The 12,500-nt window shown below is 40.2% G+C and overlaps 2 protein-coding genes across 5 annotated transcripts in view; one reads left to right on the top strand and one right to left on the bottom strand.

Annotated features, from left to right (window-relative positions):
* LOC307238518 (LIM/homeobox protein Lhx8) overlaps nt 1-1,311 on the top strand; it is a gene marked incomplete at its 3' end in the record, with an annotated part of 6,080 nt that extends 4,769 nt beyond the window's left edge. The window contains exons 6-7 of the mRNA XM_080011545.1: nt 662-869; nt 1,235-1,311. Coding sequence (XP_079867671.1) covers nt 662-869; nt 1,235-1,311 — 285 coding nt within the window. The remainder of the gene's footprint in view (nt 1-661; nt 870-1,234) is intronic.
* A 2,587-nt stretch (nt 1,312-3,898) lies between these two features.
* slc44a5b (solute carrier family 44 member 5b) overlaps nt 3,899-12,500 on the bottom strand; it is a 50,971-nt gene continuing 42,369 nt past the window's right edge. For 2 of the 4 annotated variants that reach the window (XM_079998722.1, XM_079998724.1), the window contains 10 exons: nt 12,361-12,453; nt 11,843-11,930; nt 11,265-11,527; nt 10,209-10,303; nt 10,007-10,110; nt 9,813-9,886; nt 8,935-9,005; nt 8,740-8,828; nt 7,830-7,914; nt 3,899-6,038 (listed from right to left, as the gene is read on the bottom strand). In XM_079998722.1, coding sequence (XP_079854848.1) covers nt 5,929-6,038; nt 7,830-7,914; nt 8,740-8,828; nt 8,935-9,005; nt 9,813-9,886; nt 10,007-10,110; nt 10,209-10,303; nt 11,265-11,527; nt 11,843-11,930; nt 12,361-12,453 — 1,072 coding nt within the window. In that variant the 3' untranslated portion in view covers nt 3,899-5,928. Of the gene's footprint in view, nt 6,039-7,317; nt 7,459-7,829; nt 7,915-8,739; nt 8,829-8,934; nt 9,006-9,812; nt 9,887-10,006; nt 10,111-10,208; nt 10,304-11,264; nt 11,528-11,842; nt 11,931-12,360; nt 12,454-12,500 lie in introns of those variants that run through there. The other 2 variants (XM_079998721.1, XM_079998723.1) reach the window with 1 other exon arrangement.

Genomic DNA, 12,500 nt, shown 5'->3' with positions numbered 1-12,500 from the left:
ATTCATCAACCAACCAACCAACCACCCAGCCAATTCATCAACCAACCAACCAACCACCCAGCCAATTCATCAACCAACCAACCAACCACCCAATCAATTCATCAACCAACCAACCAACCACCCAGCCAATTCATCAACCAACCAACCAACCACCCAGCCAATTCATCAACCAACCAACCAACCAATTCCTCAACCAACCAACCAACCAACCAATCAATTTATAAACCAAACAACTAACCAACCAACCAACCACCCAGCCAATTCATCAACCAACCAACCAACCAATTCCTCAACCAACCAACCAACCAACCAATCAATTTATAAACCAAACAACTAACCAACCAACCAACCAATCAATTTATAAACCAAACAACTAACCAACTAACCAACCAATTCATCAACCAACCAACCAACCAATCAATTAATAAACCAAACAACCAACCAACCAACCATCCAACAAACCAACTAATTCATAAACCAAACAAATAACCAACCAACCAACAAATCAACCAACAAATCAACCAATCAACCAAATAATCAACCAATTAACCAACCAAACAACTAACCAATCAAACAACCAATTAACCAATTAATCAATGAGCCAATCATCCAACCAACCAATAAACCAACTGATTAATCAGTACATCCTTGCTATCTCCAGGTATGGTTCCAGAACTGCAGAGCACGGCATAAGAAACATGTGAGTCCCAGTCACACCTCCAGCACCCCCATGACCCCCATGACCCCCATGACCTCCATGCAGCCCGGACACCTCTCGCAGCCTTCGCCGACCCCCGAGGAGCTCCAGTACACGGCCTACGGAGGCCCAGAGGGATCCATGCTATCTGCCCTTCACTCCTTCCTTGATGGTGGTGAGCACCAAATCATATTGGATTCCATATTGTGGATGACATCACGCATTTCTATCACTTTTGCATGATGTCAGATAGAAAGGGCATTACGATAAAAAACAAATCGATGATAACATGTTTAGAACATAAGGAAGACTGAATATTAGACATATAACATACAGTACGCAACGCAACTATAGGGCTCCCACCACTGACCCCCAAATAAAATCTGGATGTTTTTTTTGAGAAACAGTGTGGCTACACTTGTAAAACAATGAAGATGGGAATGCACAACCACCAAAACTATTAATCTTCTCTATTTTCTGCATTTGATATTATTCCCTCATTATTTTATACTGATCCATGTCCTTCTGTGTCCACAGTCCACTCCCCCTCATCACTGCTGCTCCAGCCGCTGCTGCCACCCCTCTCTATGACCCTGCCCGTGTCCCATGCCTGAACACACACACAGACACGCACATGCACACAAACACACACACACACACACACACACACACACACACACACACACACACACACACACACACACACACACACACACACCTTATAACACCACCAGCGATTCACACCTAACACCATGCTCACTTGGAAAAATACTCAGTTAACATCACACTAAACCTCAAGGTTTCTCTCTTTTCATTTCATGTCACATGGACCAAGGGACTTTTTCCAGCAAAATTCCAAACCGTTCCCTCCTTCTGGGAGAATAATTCTTTGTCTGTTATTATTTATATGTTCCATTTGATGTATCATTCACTCTTAGTATACTATGGATGGCTGTAATTTTACAATCCTGTACGTACTGTATTTGTGTCAAATGAAATTATTTCTGTGTACCTCAGAATTCTGAGATATTATAATAGAGAGAAATGTCCATTTGTGCAAAGTGCCACAGTGACAGTGCTACTGAGCTACCATTTGAAAACAGGGTAACCTGAACCATGAAGATGAAATGAAAGTATAATTTGTTTGTATATTGTATATCAGTGTTTGTATATTGTTGTTTAATTAATTTATTGTTTGTACTTGAGATGTACATTTTGAAAATAAATGTTTTAATTGGTTTTATTTAAATGGGAATATACAGTAAACTGATATATCGTCACATTTCATTAAACAACAGCTGGTCTGCAAAGTATTCAGAGTGACCATTAACTATGTTACCTGTAGCTGCGTGCCCATTTTGTTCAAAAAATCGAGTGAAGATGCCTTCTAGGTGCCCCTACAGTAGAAGAAAATGGTGTAGAGTGCCCTCTAGAGTGACCCTTCAATGGAGAAAACATTTTGTAGTGCCCTCGAAGGTTCCCTTCAAATATATAAAGTACCCTATAGCACACTAAAGGGCACTTGAATGTTTTCTCTACTCTCCACTAAATAGAATATGAAGTGGCCTATATGTGCACCCTACATGAGAGTAAATGGGAGCAAGTGCCCTCTACGTAGGTGCCCCTATGGTTGATCCAGCGAGAGAGAGGAGCCTTCAAGGCCTGGTGCATCCGTTTGTGTGTGTGTGTGTATTTGTGTGTGTGTGTGTGTGTGTGTGTGTGTGTGGTTGACAAGTGTGAATAAATGTTAATTGTTGATAGTTGCAAATGTGTAGACGTGCCCTGTTAGGTGTTCTAAAGTGCCCTACAGGATCCCCCTGTACTGGAGCAAATGCTGTAATATTGCAGAAAAATTCAACTATATCCTGTCCCCCATACAGACCTCCCACCCTTCCACCGATGAAAAGAGCTTTTTTTCAGATTTTCGCCCCTGACCTGAAAATTCTCTGTGCACGCTACTGGTGTATGTTGATCTACATGCATTACTGCCCCGGTAGCCAGATCACAACAACAACAAATCCCGCTGCGGGAGCCTCCGGGAATGATGGCGCTAGGGTGTATTCTGAGAGAAAGCTGTGCGCGGCTGCAGTTTTGACTGCTATTGAGCAGGTGAGTGTTTCTGTGGGTCTGGTAGAAAACTACATTTCATTAGAGATACCGACCACTAACCCATACATAGTTGATTGTGTCTTAAGGAAGTTCACTACAAGTATGCTCTGCAATAAATCTAAGAAGATTTTTGTGAATAAAACACCATCTTCATAAAAACAGTCAACTCTATAGCCACGCACAGCTTTCTCTTGGAAAATGTCCTCGCGTCCCCAAGTTCCCACAGCAGCAGGATTTGTTGTTGTCGTGATCCGGCTACTGAGACAGAGAGGGAGTTGAACCGGCTACTGCCTGACAAACGTATTGCCTTCACACCCCAACTGTACACTTTTAAACACACATTTGGGGGTGCTGTCGTCCAAAAACTCCCTCAGCATCAAAGCCCAAACTCCCAAAACTGAAAACTGAAGTCCTCATCTCCAATTATCTGATTAAAGGAAGCGGACTAGGATGGAAAACTCAGGACTTGAACCTAAACTTGACTGGAAAGCGGCATCAGAACCATCATGCCACCAGGTTGCCTTTACAGTCAGCTTTGGTCTCCGGCCACTTTAAAACGTGCCCCCAGCCGAATCGTAGGCAGTGAGGTAATCTCTTCTGATCATTTGATTGAAGGAATGATGGCGGTGATGTGGATGGAAAAATCAGGACTTGCACCTGTGACGGCTGCTCTGAAAGGCAGCATCTGAACCTGTCACACCACAGAAGCTTGTCTGAGATGCCAACCCCCCTCAAAGAAATGTTGCAAAAGTGTCCTCTAGGTGCCCCTAGGATAGAGAAAACATTGTGTAGTTCTTTAAGGGGCCCTTGCGGTAGACTCTGCGGTAGAATCTTATGCTGCTGTCTATTAAGAGGGACATCCTGGTAAAAAGGTCATTGTTAGGTTCAAGGTCATTGTCTCCCCTCTGGGAGCTCTATATTCCAGGAAATGGTGTTTCAGGCGTTCAAAATAATTAAAATTTCTACATCTCTACACCACCATCTGGACCCCCCCCCCCCCCCCCCACCAGATTTTCACCCCCACCCCAAAAATGCTCCGTGCATGCCCAGTAACGTGGCACAAAAAAAACAAAAAACGTGCAGGGCTGAATAGTACAATCAGATCAGTTTATTGCAAAATTACCAAAATATTATAATTACATTTTATGCACAATACATAATTGCACAGCACAACATAAATGAAAATCTGCAAAGCTATTCACACCACACATGTAAAACTGGATTTGTGCACACGGTAGTGAATGCTGTTGAAAAGACCATCATGCACCTTTAAATTTGTTTTGGCATATCAGTCATTTTTCCATTGCAGAGTTTGGCTTGTAAAAGTTTACGGTAAAGCGAGTTGAGCGGGAGGATTAACTTGTGTCTACTTGCTGACTGTGGTTGACCAAAAGAATCCAATCCTCAGGGAGGGGGGGGGGGGGGGGGGGGGCATGAAAACACTGTTTATGCTTCACTTATCAGATCTGGAGAGTTCAATTGAAGACACTAAATCCCAGCCGCACATTTTATATCTTTAAAAAAATATACAAAATCCCTTTCATATTATCAGGGAAGATAAGTTACATGTCAAGCCAAGTGTATACAACAATATAAAAAATGCACAATATGGATCATCTTGGGTGACACTGTACATCATTTATTTCTAGTCAAGGTGGTGGTGGTGCACCGTCACCACCGACTGCATGTATGAACGTGTTCATCTGAAACTGAACAAAGCAGACAGTGATGTCATCCACAGGCAGCCAGGTAAGGTCGCCAGGTTTTGGCTTTTTGATGAGGGCAGCCAGGGACATGGAGAATCAGCTGGTACCAGGGAGCCAAACATCATATAATGAAGTAGAAGTAGAACTAAATGTGAACAAGTGGAATGAACATTGTTTACAGTCTGAAAATGTAAAGCTTTCCAACAAGAGGTTTGAGCTGTGATTTTGAATAGAAGACCCTTTTTTTTGTGCTCCACTTCTAGTGGATGCTCAAAATTACACTCAACTTTGATGGATGCAATTTTCAATTTTCCATTCCCTTTAAAAGTAATGTAAAAAGTAAAAAACGCATTCGAGAACACTATTATTGCAATAACATTGTAATGAATCATTTCAACTAGAGGGTCATTATCCATTTTTTTATAGTACAGTTTATTAAGGTGTAGATTCAGCAGATTCATAAATGTTTCATAAAACATTCGTAAATATATGATAAATAAGGAGCGCTGATGGCCGGCAATGGAGAGTTTTTATTTTTATTTTGGTGTTTAGTTAAATCCTCAATGTATTTGTTTGATTGCAATTAACTCGCCGAGATATAGGCAGTAGGGACGTGCCCTCATTTAGGCTGTAGGAAAAGGCTCACACTAAGATTTTATCCGGACCCCCTGGGCTTGTGCCATGGACCACCCATGAATCTGCGGACCCAAGTTTGAGAAACCCTGCACTACATCATCACAGTAACTCGTCTATGACCTTACAGTCAAAATATGACTAACCCTGGGACGCAACATTTTTTTTAAATCTTTGTTTGTTCCCTGAACTTTACTTACTATGGACAAGAGAGTGACATTAAACAAGCAGAACACACTCCGATCACTTAATACTGAATATCCCTTTGTTGAGTTGCGAAAGAAATTCATCACATAGAAATATAAAGGTAAAAATGTCCATAAAGCTGTAATTTTCAATTACATACTATATGTCAATTATAGGTACAGCATCAGGCAGTTCAGCATTGCAATTGCTGACACTAAATACTTGAATAGGTAATAATATTTGAATAATAATAATAATTAAAATGTGTAATTAAAAAAGTGGCCTTCATATTTCTCAATGTGAGAAAACAAAGCCACAGCAATAGTGCACACGAGAATATTTAAAGTCCAAACCCACTCAGAGCATCGTCCCAGCGCTCAATGCTTCTGGCGACATCTGGCGCCACCAGGTGGCAATGTCTGGTAACTACTTGAGTATAATTGTGGGCTATGATGGTCATCGTGTACAACTTGGATTACAGCTATTCACAATATTATGCTTAGCAAAGGTGTGGTGCATTACAGCTTCCAGTGCCAACATAAGCTTAAATAATACTTTGGTAATTGATGTCTTCTTTCCTTTCCGTCCACCTTCTCCTCATCTCCGCGCCTTTCTCTTTCTGTTGACCTTGTTGAGAATTCCCCGCAAGGTGCTGTTCATGTAGTAGGGCCGTGCAGCGGAGCCATCGTTCACCTCCAGGTCCCACACTAAAAGCAGTAGCGGTTGAAAACACAATTGAAGTAGAATGGATCGCAAATTCAACGGGTGCTACAGACTGAAAATTGATACAAAACATTCCCGGGTCATACGGAAAAATCATTAGACGATAATTTACCATTTCTATTTATTTAAAAACAATTTCACATATTCATCGGATTTGATTGGTAAAAAGAATTCTCCTTTACAAAAAAGAATGCAGATTATTCTTCAGACAGATGTGTGTATTATACCTAGTAATAAAAACAGCAACACATCTGAACCATTCAATAGAAAATATTTACCAAAAATGGCTTTGACATCCTATTATAAACTTTATCTCAAAGGTTCCCAGTGTTAGGTCAAAAAACGACGAATAAGACGAACGTTTCCTCTTGTTAACAACTACAGTAGGCACATAAACTAGTGACCGCACTCATAGATCTCCTGAATGTTATCAAGCTCTGTTCAAATCGTATCTTTAGCAAAAGCTTAGAAAGGTTTGTAAGTCTATTCTGGACCTCCCATAAAATACTTTTCTTTTTTATTCTTTTTTTTTTTTACAGCCATAAAGATAACATACAACCCTGACCTATCTGCAGAATCGCACACTGTGTTTTGAACTTGTGTGTTTGTATTAATCAAAAAAAAAAAAAGAGAGAATTAATAAACCAATCGTCGACATACACAGCCAATAAAATATTCATGCTATACACAAATCCCATCACATGGTTCTTTTGTCGTACATGAAAGTGCCCACATGGCGTAAATTCACACTAGAAATCTCTAGTGCCACGAGAGGATGCCCTTATAAAATCTGTTTTGCCCACAAGGTCATTTCGCCTTTCATCTGGAACAGGCCTTTGTACATTTTAGGTCCTCGCCTTGTCTTTGTTTGGGTTGAAATGCCCACATCCCAAACCCATCACATCCCTCCTGTCCTGCTTTGGGAAGCACGCCCTCTCATTAAGGCAAGGGACTAGCAGAGGATCGACGGAGAAAAGAAAAGAAAGAGAACAGATGCGTTGTGGAAAGAAGGCAAGTAGAAGAAGAGTTAGCATTCGATAGGAGGTGAGTAGAGCTGCTCGTCCTTGGCCCACGAGCCCCATTCTGCCAAGAACCCTGTTGAAAATGTCTCTTGGGTACGGGTCGACCCAAGGCCAGACTCAGAGCTCAGCCCACGGCAGATGAGTCCACCTCCTTTATTCAGACGTCAACCCCGCCCGCCCCCCAAAAAAAGTCCAAACGGCACTGCACTGCCCTCCACGTACAGTTCACACAGTTAGAGCCTTTGTGTCAGTGTGAGGCCCACGGCTCAGGAGGCGGCGCAGAGCTTGGCGCCCTGCTCGCCCTTGTGCAGGATCTTGTGCAGGCCGGGAGACATGTAGTAGGGCCTGGAGGAAGAGCCGTCGTTCCTCTCCAAGTCTTCACCTTGGACCGGCGCCCAGAAAACACGGAGCCCAGCCAACAAGAAGACCAGAACCGGCAAGAGGAACAGCGGAAGCGGAAGGGGGGCGGCGCGCAGCACAACGAGCACCAGAAAGGGAAGAAACAGAAACAGAAGAGAGCAGTTAGCAGAAACGGATAATTCCCAAGGTGAAGCGAGAATAAAAGAAAGGAAGACGCAGTTGAAAAGCCGCCCAAACTACGAGCAGACAGCATCAGGGGACAGCCAGTTTGGAAAGAGGAAAAGGGTTTCAATCTTAGCAGGATCTTTGTAAAATTGTGTTTTGGTTTTTTTTCCCCCACCCAACATATGAACGGTTTCATCAGCAGTCATTTTGCAGCAGCACTGTACTTACAGAAGCAGACAAACAGCGTGTCCACACACATGGCGTAGACGTTAAAGAAGCCATGTGCAACCAGGTAAGATCCAAATATAACCGTCTGTCAAAACACAAAACAGTCAGTGTAAAATTTCTCAGTAACTTGTGATATTTTATATATATATATATATATATATATATATATATATATATATATATATATATATATATATATATATATAATATACAACTATATGACATAATAATATATTACATGAACTACAGTGTTTTCCAACCTCTTTTCTGCCACAGCACACTTTGTACAATGAACTATTCCCATGACACGATACCCCTATCCTGTTAACTAAGCTAAAAACATCACAAAATGTCAGAAAAAACACAGAACTGCGTTCATTATTATGGTCTACTAAGTCAGTGATGCACTGCTGGATGACGATTCCGTCATAGCAAATCTTTGAAATGACTTGGCAGTCTGGAGTCGCAAGAAAATGAAAGCAAATGAAAATGAAGCAATAATTCACATTGAATGTGACTGATTCACACTTTGCATTCCACCAAAATAAATCATTTTTACAGATTTAAAGGATTCTCGGGAGAACTCTTCCGCCGGTAGTTCATCGTCCAGGAAGTCCTCCCTCACTCGCCGTGCGTTAGACCAACAGAACCGAACGCACAGAGCGTCGGAACATTGAATGACTGTATTTACTGAGTGACTCGTCAAGAAAAAGGAATCCAAAAAAAAAAAGGGTCAAACCTTTCATCGCTACTGAAAGTTCTCGCTATCGGGGTGAAACTTGAGCTTGTTCTGATGAATACAGAGCTGCTATTCTGGCTGTTCATGACACAGCGGAGGAGCTTTCACACAACACTAGTGGTTGAAAAACATTAAACTAAAGACAAAGTTTAGTGCATCTCCATTTCTTACCAGTAGGGGAACCCAGTAGTAATTCAGAGACGGCACCTCCTCTTGAATTACTGGTATCTGCCTTGTGAAAAAGAAAAAAGCAAGGACGCCTGGGCGGGGAATAGAAGAAATGGAAAGGAAAAGGTGTGCAAAGTTAAAAACATAAACTCTCAATGACACATCGCTTTACACGGCGCGAGTGGAAAAATAACTCACCGACACTCCCTGAAATAAGAAGTTTCCCCAAGAAAAGCAGGAAGTCTGTCACCTTGTCCAGAACAGCCACTCTGGATAAAGTCAAGTAACAAGCCCAGAGTGCAAGAGGCGCCCAGAAAAGACACAGAGAGGAAAAATCCCTCATACAGAGGGAGCAAAAATTAGAATAATAAAAATTATAATCATCATATACACATAGAGACAAAGTACCAAGATGTGTTTCACCCAAGTGAAAATAAAGTGAAAGTATACTGAAAGTATATTGAAAGTATATAAAGTGTATTAAAAGTATAATTCTACTCATTTGTACTTTTTTTTTTTAATATACTTGAAGTGTTTTGTACTTCTTATTTACTTAGCGTACTAATTTAACTAATTAATTGAAATTATGCTGTAAATGTAGTGTACACTTAAAAAAAGTAATAAATAATACAAGTATAAAAAGTACTAAAAAGTACATTGAAAGATTAGCCTAACTTAATCTGTATACTAGCATATAAGTTTAGTTGTTAAAAGTGTTATTTTGGTCATCAAAAGCAACCAAAATACATATAGAACACCTTAAATACAACTTCTAACGCTGCAAGTAAAACTTGTTTCCATTAACACAACTTTAGTACATTAACTGTGAATACATTATACTAATCCTATATATACAAAATATACGTTGATATAGTCACGTTTTCTTCACGAGGGTAGACTTGTTTGTTTCCTTTTTGATAAATGTGGTCCGTTATTATCAACACACTCTTACACAAAACCTCTTTTAACATCAACAGCGTCTAGAGATCTGTTCCCCAAAAGTGATGGGATGGCCGGTGTGTGTGTATCTACCGAGTGAGTCTTTATTTTCATTATCGTCTTTATTGAGCTCTAACCTCACAACGTTCCTCATGAGGAGGAATAGAGCGTCCTTGGCAGAGGTGCAGAAGTTCTTTCCGTATATTGCTATCTATGGACGAGAAAATAAACAGGTGTTAAATGTCGTATCAAAGGTTATTTTCTGTAGTTTATAGTTTCTGTAGTTGATGCTAAACTTCAAGTCAGGCATTGATCATGTCCCAAAGTGTACCATGATGTATGCGTTCCTGTTCATGAACTTGATGAAATGTTCCAGACACCAGAAGCAGCATTTGAGGCAAGAGATTATGAATCGAGCAAATGCATTATGAGCACCTGAGGAAAATAATAATAATATCAATATCAATATCTTTATCAATATATACATATATATCATCAAAGATGTATATTGGTATCTAAGGACGGTTTCATACCTTTGAGTTTATGATCCAAGTACTCCAGGACAATCCTGAACGTTTGCACCACGGCCAATATCAATGAACCGAAGGCCAGGGAACCAGTGTGATAGCTGAGAGGCACACACACACACACACACACACACACACACACACACACACACACACACACACACACACACACACACACACACACACACACACACACACACACACACACACACACACACACACACACACACACACACACAAAAATACAATAAATAAATATTGTATAATGCAACACCATGTAGCTTTATCGGTCAAATCAGGGAAACTAAAAACAGGCAGTACTCTATACTTAACTGCTGTTCACGCTTGTCCAATATTTCAACACTTTTACTGTAAACTTTAAGTATCAGACGGTAGCATAGACTACAATGTTCATTTACAACATTTGTTCAACATTTGTCCAACATTCATTAACACAAAATTTCTAACACATTTTTTCTCTGTTTACGGTAACCAAACATGAATTTGTGTTTCAAAAAAAGAAGAAACTAAAGTGCCTTTTTGTTTGATATCTGTTATGATATACGTATATGGCTATGGTATAAATATGATATTCTATATAGGATATCCTATTTTAGCCTGGTATTGTACTGATATCTAACAAAATACAGAAGGGCCCATGCAGCTACTTACCAATACACAGTATATGTGTAGTTTTTATTTACATATATGTATGCAAACAAATGACCTATTTTTGTCAGAATGTGCATTTGGTTCAGGGTTTATTGTATAATGTATTTTCTTTCTTTGTTTACTTTTTATTTTAGTATTGTTTTTATTTATTTTTATATATTATTATTGCGTATTGTTAATTTTGTATGTTGTTGTATGATGTTTTTATTGTGTATTGTTAGGCATATTGTACATATATTGCCAATCTTTTTCAATTTTTATTGTTAATTACTTTATTACTGAATGAATAAGTATCTATCTATCTATCTATCTATCTATCTATCTATCTATCTATCCATCTACCATCCATCCACCCAACCACCCACCCTTCCATCCACCCATCCACTGTACCGTATGGCTCTGCTGAAGGAGGCGAACAGAGGGCATCCTGGGATGTCGTCGGGCTTCCTCAGAGTCCAGTAGTAGGAGGCGAAGGCCCCGGCCAGTGTGAACTGGCCCAAGGCGATGGTGAAGTTGGCGAGCCAAAGGAAGAGCAGCAGGTTGCCCAGCTGCAGCACCAGCAGGTGGCGGTGGTACAGGCTCTCACCACCGTAGAAGGCGAAGGTGCACTGGGAGCTGGGGCAGACCTTGGAGATGTTGGTCTGACTGAAGGTCTGAGGGAGGAGGAGAGAGAGAGAGAGAGAGAGAGCAGGGGAGGGACGGTTGTCGATTAACGTGAAATTATTGTGCTATTATAATTAGTAGATATTATTATTGTGGTATTTATGAGGCATTCACAATAAAAAATTATATTTGATGCTATTCACAGATGAAAACTCCTGTACAGTAAGACTGTTTTGCTTTAATAATAATGATATCTCTAACAATAATACAATAATAAGAAGAAGAATGAGACGGATGAAATTATTATGATATTACTATATTACATGGTTAGAACAGTGTTCTAAGTGTTCAGGACCAGAACTCACCTCTGGGTCGCACGTCTGGTTGGCATACATGCATTTAGGTTCTGTGGACATGACCTTGTAGACTGCGTCCCCGGATGACGCCAAGAAACTAGAGCAAAACCAGTTAAGGACAAAAACAAAAATGTTTCCAGTCCCCAAATATTTCTTAATATTTATCATATACAATAATACAATTGTATTTATGTTCATTATTGCTCTCAATGATAAGTTGAGCGTTATACAATTGGTATTAGCTTAAGCGTTCAGGGTCCAGAAACGAACTTATCCATGTAAATGAGTTATCATAATTTACCATAAATGCCATACCATAAATGATCTTGAACGCTTTTTAAATTGTATATTGATTGTAAACCTGATGATAAACCTGTGTGAAGCTCGTGAGGTTTCAAAAATCCCAGAGACAATATTTCTTCTTTTCTTTTCGACACCTATTTTCTTTTTCTATTGCGCTTTCAAAGTAAAAAATGTGTTTCCCCGGCTTTTAATGAACATTCTCTCCATGGAAGTCAGAAGGATACACCGCGGTGACGGCCCAGTAGGCGATGCAGACGGTCAGCAGGAAAAAGGTGATAACTGGATAAAACAGAGTGGACATGATGTAACCGATGGCCCTAGAAACAAGACAAAAAGATAAAGAGACCATGTCAGGATTTTATTT

The sequence above is a fragment of the Zeus faber genome (genome assembly GCF_960531495.2).
Source record: "Zeus faber genome assembly, chromosome: 1".
NCBI lineage: Eukaryota > Metazoa > Chordata > Actinopteri > Zeiformes > Zeidae > Zeus > Zeus faber.
This window is presented reverse-complemented; position numbering and strand designations above follow the sequence as displayed.